The sequence below is a fragment of the Mobula birostris genome, chromosome 13 (assembly GCF_030028105.1).
Source record: "Mobula birostris isolate sMobBir1 chromosome 13, sMobBir1.hap1, whole genome shotgun sequence".
Taxonomy (NCBI): domain Eukaryota; kingdom Metazoa; phylum Chordata; class Chondrichthyes; order Myliobatiformes; family Myliobatidae; genus Mobula; species Mobula birostris.
The window spans coordinates 31,347,926-31,362,898 of record NC_092382.1 but is presented as its reverse complement, the minus strand read 5'-3'; the positions used below and the strand labels follow the sequence as shown (position 1 = coordinate 31,362,898).

Genomic DNA, 14,973 nt, shown 5'->3' with positions numbered 1-14,973 from the left:
AGGTATAGGCCGGAGTGGGGTCACTGGGGTGACCTCATTAGGTTTACCCACAACTTGACAAGTGTGACAGGATCTGCAAAAGGTCACAACATCTTTCCTCAAATTAGGCCAGAAAAATTCTCTCATAATCCTGTTTACAGTTTTATTCTCTCCAAAATGGCCACCTAAGGGCATACTGTGGGCCAAAGTTAAAATTTCAGTCCAATAAAATTCAGGAACTACAACTTGGTGAATAATTGTCCATTCCTCACTCGCAGGTATAGCAGGTGGCCTCCACTTCCTCATTAACACTCCATCCTTGAGATAATACCCTACTGACATTTTCTTAATCTCATCATCTGAGAGAGATGTTTCTTATAAAGCTTCAATCTCAGGGTCTCGGTTCTGTTCTGCTATAAACTCCTTCCTAGACAGGGATAAATCTTTCTCATCAGACTTACTACCTGAATCCTGTTGGAACAATGAAGGCTGAAAGGTTCCTGACAAGTCATCATAACCTGAATCCTGGTCAACCTGATTTTGGCAATCAGAGGTATCAGAATCATGCTGCACAGAACCGTCTGCATTGGCAGACATTTTAGCCATACTTTGAGTTACTGTGACAAATGTTAAAATCCATCTGTGGGTCGTCAGTGGTTGGCTTAGTTGTCAACTGCACTGCAGGAACAACTTTACCATCTGCCAGGTCATTCCCTAACAGCAAAATAACAGCTTCCACCGGTAAACTGGAGCATAATCCGATCCTAACAGGTCCCGAAACAAACCCTGACTGTAAAGTTACCTTGTGCAATGGCACAGAAACAATGCTGCCCCCAATGCCTTTAATAAGATTTACCTCACCAGTGTCAGTCTCATCACCGAACTAATATAAGTGACTGAGAAGTCCCAGTATCTCGAAGAATTTTCACTGGTAGCGGTGTTGACCCTTCCATTACTAATACAAACCCATCTGACATAAAATGATCGAATCCCTTCTTAACTCAGTCAGACCTCTCAGTCCTTAACTGAGCCTCAACAGAATGTTCAGAACCCTGTGGGTTTATAGGTGCTTCAACATACTGATCACAGGCATGTGGGACTGCCTCCTTTTCCTTTTTCTTCTTCAGGACAGAACAATTAGCCACCATATGACCAGCTTTCTTACAATAGTAACAAGGAAGACCAGAATATTTCTCCTTCAACTGCTTCCCTTCATCCTTAGTCTCGTCACTAGTCCCAGCTTTAATTTCTGGTTTACCCTGGTTATCCCTGCTACTCTTTTGGAAGCTCTTATTCTGGGTGAACTTAACCTTATGAGTTAAAGCAAACTTATCTGCTAATCTAGCAGACTCCTGCAAAGTGGCAGCATCCTTTTCATTTAATTACATCTTTATGTCATCAGGGACACACATTTTGAATTCGTCAATTAAAACCAACTCTTTCAAGCTGTTAAAATCATCATTTACATTTTTATATGTGCACCAGCGGTCAAAATACACAAACTTCTCATAAGCAAATTCCATATTAGTCCTGTTCACAGATTTCCTCAAATTTCTAAACTTTTGCCTGTATGCTTCTGGGACCAACTCGTAAGCTTTGAGCACAGCCTATTTCCCATGTCATAATCAGCTGCTTCATCAACTGTCAAAGCAGAATAGGCTTGCTGAGCCTTCCCCTTAATTACTCTTTGTAAGAGAATAGGCCAACCCTCTTTTGGCCATTTTAAACCCTGAGCAACCTTCTCAAAATACTGAAAGTATTTATCAACCTCTGCCTCGTCAAATGGAGGTACCAATTTAACTTCCCGACTGGCCTCAAACTTATCGCCAGAGTCTAACGCTAGACCCCTTTGCTGCAATCTCTCTATCTTTTCCAGCTCGAACAGCCTCTGTCTTTCTGCTTCCTTCCTGTTTTTCTGCCTCTTCTCTCTGTTTTCCTGCCTTTGCAGCCTCAACCTGCCTCTGCCTTTCCACAGCCTCCATCTTTAATTTTTCTAACTTGTACGGGAGCCCAAGCTCACTAGGTTTACTTTCAGGAAACACCTCCAACTCCTCCACTTTAAACACACCCTCATATACATAATGTTCAGCTATTATCCTCTGCATCTGTGACCTCCTCATTGTCGATTTCACCTTAGCAAGTTTTAACCTTTTAGCAATACTCAACAATTCAATCCTTCTGGTGTCCTTTAATGCCTCAGAGGTTGGTGCTTCCAGAAATCTATCAACATCCATTGCTGCTGATTTTCCACACACAAATAAATCAAAAGGGATTTCTCCAATGAAATCGATAATTAATCTATACGCCTCCAAATCTTTTCCTATATCGGATGCAGGCCCCAATTTTGTCCCTGTAACGCTTTAGAAATGAGTCCTAAACAAAAGTGAACACTGTTATGTGTATATATGTGGGTAAATATAACTCAAGGCTTGGAGTGTTCAGATGGTAAACTATGAAAGTTCAGTTCAACCACAGAATAGTTGAGGAGAGAGGGATATTTGCAATCCAGGGTAAATGTTGAGAGAAGGCAATAACGTTGAATTCCACAGCATCCATGGTGGTAAAACGAGAGAACAGTCGCTGTAGATTTTATCCATCGTTGTTCCAAATCCACATACAAATTATCACCAAAAGTGACTTTTCACAAGGGGTATCGTCTTCAAGTGAATTTCCACACCACACCCAGGCAAGGGTTAACACATAAGTGGTCTTCACAGGATACCCCAAATCAGATCCACTCCTATGGATCAAATGAGGTGACAACCACACATTCAACGTATGTTGAATCAATAATTGACCCACCCTTGTGGGCAGAGGAAAGTTCGAAACAGTGACCCTTGGCCACTGGTTCCCTTGTTCCGATCCTTCCATTTTTCCTCCTTCATCTCCGTCTGACTCTGAGTGTCTGTGTCCTCGGTTAAAACTAAACAAGCTGTGAGTGATGTGAACAAGATGCAAGTCAGACTGATTTCCATTCTTACTCTTTCTCTCTCTCTCAAAATGACAGTCCACAGCAAACAAAATCTAGGGATTCATAACAATGGCCACTCCCCATTGTGAACTGACTGGTGTGCCAATAGGTGGGATGACTGAGTGAATCCTTGCTCACATTCTGAGCAGGTGAACGGCTTCTCCCCAGTGTGAACTCGCTGATGATTCTGTAGGGTGGATGACTGAGTGAATCTCTTCCCACAAACTGAGCAGGTGAACGGCTTCTCCCCAGTGTGAACTTGCTGATGTCTCTGTAGGGTGGATGACTGAGTGAATCCCTTCCCACATTCTAAGCAGGTGAACGGCTTCTCCCCAGTGTGAACTCGCTGATGACTCTGTAGGTGGGATGACTGAGTGAATCCCTTCCCACATTCTAAGCAGGTGAACGGCTTCTCCCCAGTGTGAACTTGCTGATGTCTCTGTAGGTAGGATGACCTAGTGAATCCCTTCCCACAGTCTGAGCAGGTGAACAGTTTCTCCCCAGTGTGAACTCGCTGATGACTCTGTAGGTCGGATGACCAAGTGAAACCCTTCCCACAGTCTGAACAGGTGAATGGCCTCTCTCCAGTGTGAACTGATTGGTGTGCCATTAGTTTGGACGACTGAGTGAATCCTTTCCCACATTCTGAGCAGGTGAATGGCCACTCCCCACTGTGAACTGACTGGTGTGCCAGTAGTTTGAATGACTGAGTGAATCCTTTCCCACATTCTGAGCAGGTGAACGGCTTCTCCCCAGTGTAAACTCGCTGATGACTCTGTAGTTGGGACAACTGAGTGAATCCCTTCCCACAGACTGAGCAGGTGAACGGCTTCTCCCCAGTGTGAACTCGCTGATGTGTCTGTAGGTTGGATGAGTGAGTGAATCTCTTCCCACAGACTGAGCAGGTGAACGGCTTCTCCCCAGTGTGAACTAGCTGATGACTCTGTAGGTGGGATAACTGAGGGAATCTCTTCCCACATTCTGAGCAGGTGAACGGCTTCTCCCCAGTGTGAACTCGCTGATGACTCTGTAGGTTGGATGATTGAGTGAATCCCTTCCCACAGACTGAGCAGGTGAACGGCTTCTCCCCAGTGTGAACTTGCTGATGTCTCTGTAGGGTGGATGACTGAGGGAATCCCTTCCCACAGACTGAGCAAGTGAACGGCTTCTCCCCAGTGTGAACACGCTGATGTCTCTGTAGGTGGGATGACTGAGTGAATCCTTTCCCACATTCTAAGCAGGTGAATGGTTTCTCCCCAGTGTGAACTCGCTGGTGTCTCTGTAGGGTGTAAGAGTGAGTGAATCTCTTCTCACAGACTGAGCAGGTGAACGGTTTCTCCCCAGTGTGAACTCGCTGGTGAGCCATTAGGTCAGATAACTAAGTGAATCCTTTCCCAGAAATTCAGCAGATGACCAGCCTCTGCCCAGTGTGAACTGATTGGTGAGTCCAAGGGTGGGAAGACTGACTGAATTCCTTCTCACACACAGAACAGATGAATGGCCTTGTCCGGTGTGAACTTGCTGATGTACCTTGAATTGAGATAACCGACTGAATCCATTCCCACTGTGTAAAATGACGGGAGTGCCAGTCCGTCAGATGATCGAGTGAATCCCTCCCCACAGTCTGAGCTGGAAGGATGGCCGATTGAATCCCTTGCTCCACTTCTTAAATATCCAGACAGAGACAGCAAAACTGGCGTGTTGTGTTTGAGATTCCTGGAGACAAATTCCTTCTCGTTTTTAACCTGTAAGAAGATTTACAAAATCCATCAGTCGGTGTAGGACAACATTTCAGAAGAGATTACTTGAGTTGCCATGGTTTGATCTGGTATCACACAGTTACAGTGAGGTTCAACCCAAGTTGGAGAGAGAAATCATCTTCTGACTGGGCACAGTGCTGGTATCTGGAATGACCATCAATTCCCTGATGCTCTTCCTGTCTCTATCAGAATGGGGCATTTCTGCCGTCTCCAATCTGTGACTTGGCTCAGTTTGACTCTCTCCATTGGTATTATTCCCTGTTCCTGCTGAGCAGCATGGGTGCCTGGCCCCACAGTAACTGAAACAGTCTCACGCAAATAGTCTTTCTTGACATGCATCTGGGATTTTCTTTTATGTATTATTAACTTAAAGTGCCACAGTTTTAATGTCATATAAACAATTCCTGCTGAGATGAATGGTTGGTCTGCACAGCTGTTAAAAGGACTTGGAGTGAATTTTTGTATTATTTCAGGTTCTTGTCACAGTCACAGAAAATTACAACACAGAAACAGGCCCTTTGGACCATCTGGTTTGTGCTGAACTATTTAAACTACCCACTCCCATACCCCTACCATCCAGGTACCTATGCAAACCTCTTAAATGTTGAAATTGAGCTCTCATGCACCACTTGTGCTGGCTGCTCATTCCACACCCGGATGACCGTCTGTGTGAAGAAGTTTCCCCTCATGTGCGCCTAACATCTCACCTTTCACCCTTAACCCATGGCCTCTGGTTGTAGTACCACCCAATCTCAGTGGTAAAAGCCAGCTTGCATTTACCTTATCTATATCCCTCATAATTGTCATATACTCCATCAAATCTCCACTCAATCTTCTACGTTCCAAGGAATAAAGTCCTGACCTGTTCCACCTTTCCCTTTCACCCAAGTCCTCCAGACCTGGCAACATCCTTGTGAATTTTCTCTGAACTCTTTCAACATCTCTTACATCTTTCCTGCACGTTGGTGACCAAAACTGCACACAATACTCCAAATTAGGCCTCACCATTGTCTTGTACAATGTCAACAAAACATCCGTCTCCTGTACTCAGTACTTTGGTTGATGAAGGCCAATTTGCCTAAGTCTTTCTTTCTGTCCCTATTTAACTGTGACACCACTTTCAGTGAATTATGGGCATGTATTCCCAGATCCCTTCCTTCTACAGCACTCCTCAGTGCCTGACCACTCACTGTGTAAGACCTTGGTCCCACCAAAATGCAACACCTCACACTTGTCTCCATTAAATTCCATTTTGCATTTCTTAACCCATTATTCTAGCTGATCCAGATTGCACTGCAAGCCATGACAGTCTTCCTCGCTGTCCACTACACCCCAATCTTGGTGTCATCCACAAATTTGCTGATCCAGCTAACCATGTTAACATTCAGATTACTGATACAGACGACAAACAACAACAGATCCAGCTCTGATCCCTGTGGCACACCGCTAGTCACAGGCCTCCGGTCAGAGAGGCAACCATCTACTGCCACACACTGGCTTCTCCCAAAGACAGTGACTCATCCAATTTACTATCTCATCTTGAATGCTGAGTGACTAAACCTTCTTGACCAGCCTCCCATATGAGACTTTGTCAAGTGCTTTTGCTAAGGTCCATGTAGACAACATCCACTGCCTTGCCTTCATCCAATTTCCTGATAACTCCCTCGAGAGACTCTATAAGATTGGTTAGACATGACCTACCGTGCACAAAGCCATGCTGCCTATCCTTAATCAGTCCACATCAATCCAAATACTTCTATATCTGGCTCCTGCACACACATTCCAATAACTTTCCCACTACTGATGGGCTCACCAACGTATAATTTCTAGTTTATTTTTAGAGCCTTTCTTGAACAGTGGAACAACATTGGCTGTTCTCCAATCCTCCAGTACCTCACCTGTCACAAACGATTATTTAAATATCTGTGCTTGGGCCCCGACAATTTCTGCACCTGTCTGCCGCAGAGTCCCAGGGAACAACTTGTCAGGCCCTGGGGATTGATCCACGCTAATTTGCCTTCAGACAGCAAACACCTCCATCTCTGTAATCTGTACAGGGTCCATGAAGTTGATGCTGCTTTGCCTCACTTCTATAGACTCTGTGTCCATCTCCTGTGTAAATACAGATGCAGAAAAAAATCTCCCACATCTATTTAGTCTCCTCATATGGATTACCATTCTGATCTTCCAGAGGATTAATTTATTCCTTTGCAATCTTTCTGCTCTAAACATATCTGCAGAATCCCCGAGGATTCTCCTTCACCTTGTCTGCTGGGGCAACCTCATGCCTTCTTTTATTTCTTTCATAAGTGTTCACTTGAATTTCCTGTACTTCATAAGTATCCCATTTGTTCCAGTCTGCCTGTACCTGGTATGCACCTCTTTTTTATTGATCTGGGAGATGAAGCACAAAGGGCTGATAGAGCTGCATGGTGTGAGGTGGGGGTAAGGGGGGTTAAACTAAAGTTGCAGGGGGAATGGGAGCCTGAATAACAGAACAGATAGTGGAGGGGTTGTGGAGACAGTTGTTGTTCAGACCTCAGACAAAGACAGGAATGAAAAAGTTGAGCATGGTGCAGTGAATATGCTGAGCCCTGTACATTTCAATACAAGGAGCAGCGTAGGAAAGGCGAATGTGTTCAGGGCATGGATCAACAGCTGGAATTTAGATACTAGGATCTGGCAACTGTGGACTGGGACAGGCTGCTTTATGGCAAAGGTTTGCCTATTAAATGGGAGGCCTTCAAAGCAAAATTTTGAAAGTACAAGGCGGGTATGTGCCTGTCAGAATAAAAGGTAAAGATAGAAACTGTAGAGAACCTCGGTTTTCAAGAGATATTGAGACCCTGGTGAAGCACAAAATGGAGTTGCAGAACAGGGATAGGCAGGTAGGTTCTTATGGAGTATAAGAAATGCAAGAGAACACATAAGAAATAAATCAGGATGGCTAAAAGAAAGCATAAGATTCCCCTCACAGAAAAGATGAAGGATAATCCTCAGGGATTCTGGAAATAGCTTAAGAGCAAAAGGATTGCAAGGCATAAAGTTGGTCCTCTGGAAGACCAGAATTGCAATCCACGTGTGGAAGCAAAGCAGATGGGGGAGATCTCAAATATATTTTTCATCCCATTTACTCAGGAGATGGACACAGGGTCTGCAGGAGTGTGGAAAAGCGGCATTAAAATCGTGGACCCTGTACAGAATAAAGAAGAGGAGATGTTTGCCATCCTGAGGCAGATTAGGGTGGATAAATCTCCGGGGCATGATAAGGTGCTCCCTCAAACCCTATGGGAGGCAAGTGCAAAAATTGTCGGGGCCCTAGCAGAGATAATTAAATCATCCTTAGTGACAGGGGATTATCAGAGGATTGTAGGATAGCCAAAGTTATTTCGCTGTTCAACATAGAACATAGAAATCTACAGCATATTCCAGGCCATTCAGCCCACAATATTCTGCCAACCATGTAACTTACTCTGGAAACTGCCTAGAATTTCCCTAGTACATAGACCTCTATTTTGCTAAGCTCCATGTACCTATCAAAGAGGCTGTTAATAGACCATCTTGTATCTGCCTCGACCACCACTGCTGGCAGTGCATTCCACGCACCCACCACTCTCTGTGTAATAAAACTTACCCCTGACATCTCCCAGTATCTATTTCCAAGCACCTTAAAACTATGCTCCCTCATGTTAGCCATTTCAACCTTGGGGAAAAACCTCTGGCTATCCACGTGATCAATGCCCCTCATCATCTTATACACCTCAAAAAGGCTCTAATCATGAACAAGGAAATTATACATTGCTTTGAGGATTTGTTGGAAGTATACAAAATTATGAGGGTATAGATAGGGTGAATGCAAGCAGCTTTTTCCACTGAGATTGGGTGGGATGACAACCAGAGGTCATGGGTACGTAGGGAAGGTGAAAATTTAATGGGAACATGTGGAAAAGCTCGTGAGAGTATGGAATGAGATGTCAGCACAAGTGGTGAATATGAGCTCTTTTTCACAATTAAGAGAAGTTTGGATGGGAGCCTGGATGACAGGGGTATGGAGGGCGATGGTCCCGGTGCAGATAGTTGCGTTACAGATTAAATGTTTTTTCAGCATTAACTAGATGGGCCAAATAGCCTGTTTCTGTACGGAAGTCCTCCATGTTCCTATGACAGAGAAGCTGGCCAAACTTGTCTGGAAGGGAAAAGGTAGGAGTGACAATGGAGCAGCAATGGCTGGAGTTTCTGGGAGCAATTCAGGAGCTGAGTGATCGATACATCCGAAAGAAGTGGAAGCATTGGAAAGGCAGGAGGACACAACCGTGGCTAAAATGAGAAGCCAAAGCCAACATAAAAGCCAAAGAGAGGGCAAACAAAAGAGCAAAAACTATTAGGAAACTTTTAGAAACCAACAGAAGATGACTTAAAAAAAAAGTCAGATGAGCATAGGGTGTGGAATTATGACATTGTAGTCATTAATGAGTCTTGGTGGCACCCGACAGTCTCAGGCATTTAGGGGAACAAAATATCCGGGGCCTCAATATCTCTTGAAAACCAAGGTTCCCTGCATCAGTTACCTTTCAACTTTTATTTTGGCAGGCATATACAAACTAGACACCCTCAAAACTTCACTTCTGAAGGCCTCCCACTTACCAAGTACTCCTTTGCCAGAAAACAGCCTGTCCCAAACCACACTTGTCAGATCCTTTCTGATACCATCAAAATTGACCTTTCTCCAATTTAGAACCTCAACGCATGGTCCAGACCTCTCTTTTCCCATACTTACTTTGAATCTCATGGCATTATGATCACTAATTTCTGTCACCAGCCCTGGATCATTTCCTAACAGCTTAGGAACACTTCTACATCAGGAATTCTACGTACTGATTAAGGGCACATTTGACAAACTCTACCCCATCTAGTCCCTTTACAATATGGGAGTCCCAGTCAATATATGGAAAGATAAAATCACTTACTGAATCAACCTTTGTTTCTTGGCAGGGTCTGCCATCTCTCTACAAATTGGTTCCTCTAAATCCCTCAGACTGTTCGGTGCAACCAAGTCCCAATAACGGCTACAATATCATAATTCCCTGTCCTGAGCTCATCTGGCTTTCCTGCGATGCTTCTTGCATTGTGATATACACAGCTCAGCACATTCATCGCACCATGCTCAACCATTTGATTGCTGAATCTATCTGAGGTCTGAACAACATCTGACTAGTGTCAAGAAAACAAACTCTCCCTCATTGTCACAAAAACAAAGGGGCTGATTGTGGATGACAGGAGAAATGGAGACCGGCTAACCCCTATTGAAATCAATGGATCTGGGGTTGAGGGGGTGAACAGTTTTAAGTTCCTCGGCATAAACATCACCAAGGATCTCACATGGTCTGTACATACCGGCTGTGTTGTGAAAAGAGTACAACAGCACCTCTTTCAACTCAGATGGTTGAAGAAGTTTGGGATGGGGACCCAAATCCTCAGAAATTTCTACAAGGACACAATTGAGAGTATCCTGACTGGCTGCATCACTGCCTGGTATGGGAACTGTACTTCCCTTAATCGCAGGAACCTGCAGAGTGTGGTGCGGACAGCCCAGCACATCTGTAGATGTGAACTTCCCACTATTCAGGACATTTACAGAGACAGGTGTGTAAAAAGGGCCCGAAGGATATTGGGGACGCAATTCACCACAACCACAAACTGTTCCTGCTGCTACCATCCAGGAAACGGTACCACAGCAAAAGGACCAACAGGCTCCGGGACATCATCTTCCACCAGGCCATCAGACCGATTAATTCATGCTGATACAATTGCATTTTTATGTTATATTGACTGTCCTATGTACAAACTATTTATTATAAATGACTATAAATTACACATTGCACATTTGGATGGAGACGTAACGTAAAGATTTCTACTCCTCATGTATATGAAGGATGTATGTAATAAAGTCAATTCAATTCACCCTCTCCACTATCTGTTCTGTCATTCTGTCTCCCATTCCCCCTACAACTTATTTTAACCACATCACCCCACTCTCCCAACTCTAGCACTAGCAAGCCTTATCACTAGGATATTGGTCCCCTCTTGCTCTGTTCCACTAATGAATCCCCTATCACCCCTTTGACTTTCCTCTGCCAGGTAATTCCCCCCAAAAGTTTCAAAAGTGGTCCACCGGCTGTTGTGTGGGATAGCAACAAGAGTACTTTGCGATGGCTATTTAACCTCATTCCCCTTCCTGACTCACCCAGTTTCCTGTGTCCTGCACCTTGGGTGTAACTCACCTCTCTTCATGTCATATCTATCACCCCCTCCAATGCCCAGCTGATCCAAAATTCATCCATTTCAAGTTCCAGCTCCTTAAAATGCAGGGCTACAAGCTGCAGCTGGATGTAAATCTTGTAGGTGAGGGCATCAGGGATACTGGAGGTCTCCCCACCTTCCCACCAATGTCCCCTCTAATTTGTAATGACCGGTGTGCACATAAATCTTGTACTGTACATTCTTTTACCCAGTGACAACATGTGCACTGTGAATTTTATATAGAGGGGTATTCCTTTCAACAGCTAGCATATCACTGTCAGTAAGAAGTTTGATCTCCTTTGGGTTCAATCGAGGTCATCTGCACTCTCACACACAACCTATGTAGCAGGCCTGTAATGGGTAATGATGGATTTTTTTCACCAGAACCTTTGCACATTGTCCATATGTGTTTCTCTTGCTAAATGATGCTTGAAAAAGTCAGATTTCCAAATATCACTCTACTTCTTCCCACTTGTAAATTCTCCAGCAACTTTTGCATCATCACAATACACACAGGTAACACCAGTTTCTGTATTGTACACAAATATTTCCCCTGAACCCTCCCCCAGGTGACTGACGGTGGTGAACTCAGTGATGGCAATGCCAATGAATATGAACGGAAGGGCAGTAGTCTGTCTCATTGGAGTCTGGCACATTTGTGATGTGAAAGCTACTTGTTGCCCAGGGCAAAGGTGTTTGATATCATTATGTACCCAGAGAGAGTGGGTCAAAACATGTTCTCACGGGTAGAAAAGTCCAGAACAAGAGGGGGTGGAACAAGCAACAGACACAAAATGCTGGAGGAACTCAGCAGGCCAGGCAGCATCTATGGAAAAGAGTACTAATGCTGAGTTCCTCCAGCAATTTGTGTGTGTTGCTCGGATTTCCAGCATCTGCAGATTTTCTCTGGTTTGTGACTGGAGGCAGAACAAAGGTGATTTTCACAACAGCTGATGTAAAAGATTTTGTTCCCTTTCTCCGAGTTCCCGATCCTTGCATTTAGACAGCTGGAGCTCAGCTCTGTCTGAGAGACCCATCGGTTCCCATTCCCTCATCAGCCGGAAGCTCCCCGGGGCCCGTGTACGGATGGTGGGGCTGAGAGAGAGGGAAGAGAGCAGGACTGTCCCGGGATTGCGGGTCACGGAGTCCGGAGTCACAACATCGCCCCGAGATTCTCGCTTACCTGCGCCCGATCCTGGAGCCGTGATCCCGAGCCTTTGTGTACTACGCGCATGCCTGATATTCAAACGTCATCAACCTTGACGCCTGCGCATTTAATCAATGCTTCAGTGCCGGCGAAATTTTTAGCGCAGGGCCTTATGGGTAATCCCGGTGCCATTAATAGTTTCTGCAAGCACTAGTTCCATGTCCACCTCAGTTTTTTTGTGTATATAGAATACTCAGCAACTGTTTTAACGCAGAAAGCGGCTCCCATGAACAATATACTCAATATCAACGTGTATCTAATGCCAAAGTACAATCCTTTACAAATATAGATATAAAACACAAGAGGTTCTGCTGTTACTGGAAATGCAGAGACGCACACACACAAAATGCTGAAGCAACTCTGCAGTTCAGGCAGCAACTAAGCAGAAGAGCACACAGTCTAGGCGTTCTGAAGGAGCTCGGCCTAATCGTTGTCTATTTATTCCTCTCCACATTTGCTGTCTGATCTGTTGATTTCCACCAGTAATTTGCAGAATTTAACCACATTTTTTTCAGTCAACCAGTTTCCAGATGTTTCTGATCCTTCATTTGTAGCCACATCCTGCCGGTCTGATTCACTTCCTCCTCGTCCTTGTAAATGATAGGCCCCATTTCCTTTTGGAGCCCCAAAGCCCTGACTCAGGATGTCAACTCTAGTTTCTGACCCTGCTCCATCGAACATTCACTCGCTAGTCTGCTGTCGGACTTCAGAGGTGCATTGCAACAACCCAGCTGTCTTTGTAATTACTGAAAATGACACGAAATGTTGAAAAGAGCAGCGGAGAAGGAATTTAACCTCTTTAGTCCAGAGTCCTGGGGAATGTCAAAGCTACAGTGAGCTCATCATCTGATTCAAACTGGTGAAAATCATGCAGGGAATTCGTACAGGTGTATAAAATCATGAGAGGCATTGGTCGTGGAATAGCCAGTTGCTTTTTTTCCCTGGACTGAAATGACGAACACTCGGGCGCAGAGCGTTAAGGTGTTTGGAAGTAGTTGCAAGACAGAAGTCAGAGCGGTGGGCGTATGGAATGCACTGCACTACCGGTGACGGTGGTGGAGGTGGATGTAATGGAGTCTTTTAAGAGCTTAGATAGGTACGTGGAGCTTAGAAAAATAGAGAGCTATGTGCGACGGTAATTCTAGGCTCTTTCGAGAGTAGGTTACATGGTCGGCACAACACTGTGGGCCGAACAGCCTGTACTGTGCTATTGATTTCTATGATTCTATGAAATTCAAGGGAAGTCTCCTATCGCACGGAGTGGTGACTAGCTGCAATCTGTCATCACAGGGAGAGTGAGAGGGGAACGGCAGGGATGGATTTTAAAATACTGATATGGAACAGAAACATGGGCAGGTACCAGATGGGCCGAGTGGCCTCTCTGGTGTACATTGTGAGTGTGGTAGAGACAGTAAGTACCTGAGACACGGGATTTGATACAGAACTGATTTATCTTTCACAGATCCACAACATTAAACATCAGTCTACTTTCAGGCAAATTATCAGCAGAACGAACTCCTCCAATGCTCAGTGACCAGGGTTCAGTCCTGGGTGCGATGAGCAGCCGCAAGAACTGCAGATTCTGACAGTAACAGTCCCTCATGAACCTGCAGCTGCCTTCAGTCACCGTGATGGTTAAACATTTAACACGGAGCTAATTTGAACTTCTTCCCTGATGTGAAGTTTCTGGTGTTGCAGCAGCTGTGAAGATTGAGTAAAACTCTTTGCTCACTCTCGACAGAAATGTGGCCTCTATTTATTGTGAACTCACTAGAGACAGTAAGTACCTGTTGTGGCTGTGATTCCCATACACAAATCCTTTGACTTTTCTACACTGCTAAAAGTTTACAAAGCACGTCAGTGGGTGAAGGACATTTCAACTGAGATAATTTTAGTCTCCATGGTGCCTTCTGGTAAAACACTGTCACAACTCAAAACAATTTGGAGGAACAAGATTTCATCTTCTAACTAGCTACAGTTCCGGCATCAGGCACAATAAGAAACGTTCTGCTTCCCTCTCGGTATCAAAATGGATCATTCCTCCCCTTCCTCAGTCTGTGACTTGGCTCAGTTTGTCTGTCTCCTTTGCATTCTGAGCATGTGCCACACACCTACTAAGATCACATTTTATTTACACGGCTCTGACTGGAGACTTTCTGATTATTATGTCCCTCCTGGCATTTGACGGTGGTAAACTAGGAGCCAGCAATGGTATTGACCCTCAGGAGTACCTGATTAGGTTTTCTCTTTGGAGACCGATAAACTGCCGGTTGTGTGTGGTCGGATGAGTGGGTCGTTTTCAGACCGGAAGGAGGTATCGTTTGGAGTACCCCAGAAATCAGTCCCTGACCACAGTTCTTCACAGTTTAATGGCCTGGCGGAGGCAGCGAGACGTGAGATGTCCCAGTCTGCTGGTGACGCAGAAAGAGCGGAGTTGGGGGAGGGGAGGCTATTCACATACTCTTTCGTAGTTTTGCAATCTGTACACAGTGCACTGTGGGGCTGCAGTGGCGGGTTCCATTGCTGGGATCAGTGCACAGTCACTGTGGGCTATGAGGATTTTGTGAATAAAGTGCCGTTCTTCTGTTTAGTATCTCAAGCCGCAGAGCAAGCCCATCGTTGGTATACTTAAGTTGTATTTATGGCGTTGTGATAACTAGATGATAGCCCTCCACGACCTCTCTGTCCTTTCCTTTCAATATTCGACTTCACTCGTAAATCTGTCATCCGATGCATTGACATAGAACTCGCTAATA

General features: G+C 44.8%; 1 protein-coding gene across 1 annotated transcript in view; it reads right to left on the bottom strand.

Annotated features, from left to right (window-relative positions):
* Positions 1 to 12,225, bottom strand: part of LOC140208699 (uncharacterized) — a 34,950-nt gene extending 22,725 nt beyond the window's left edge. The window contains 2 exon segments of the mRNA XM_072277574.1: positions 3,085 to 4,695; positions 12,194 to 12,225. Coding sequence (XP_072133675.1) covers positions 3,085 to 4,316 — 1,232 coding nt within the window. The 5' untranslated portion in view covers positions 4,317 to 4,695; positions 12,194 to 12,225.
* Between the last annotated feature and the right edge of the window lie 2,748 nt (positions 12,226 to 14,973).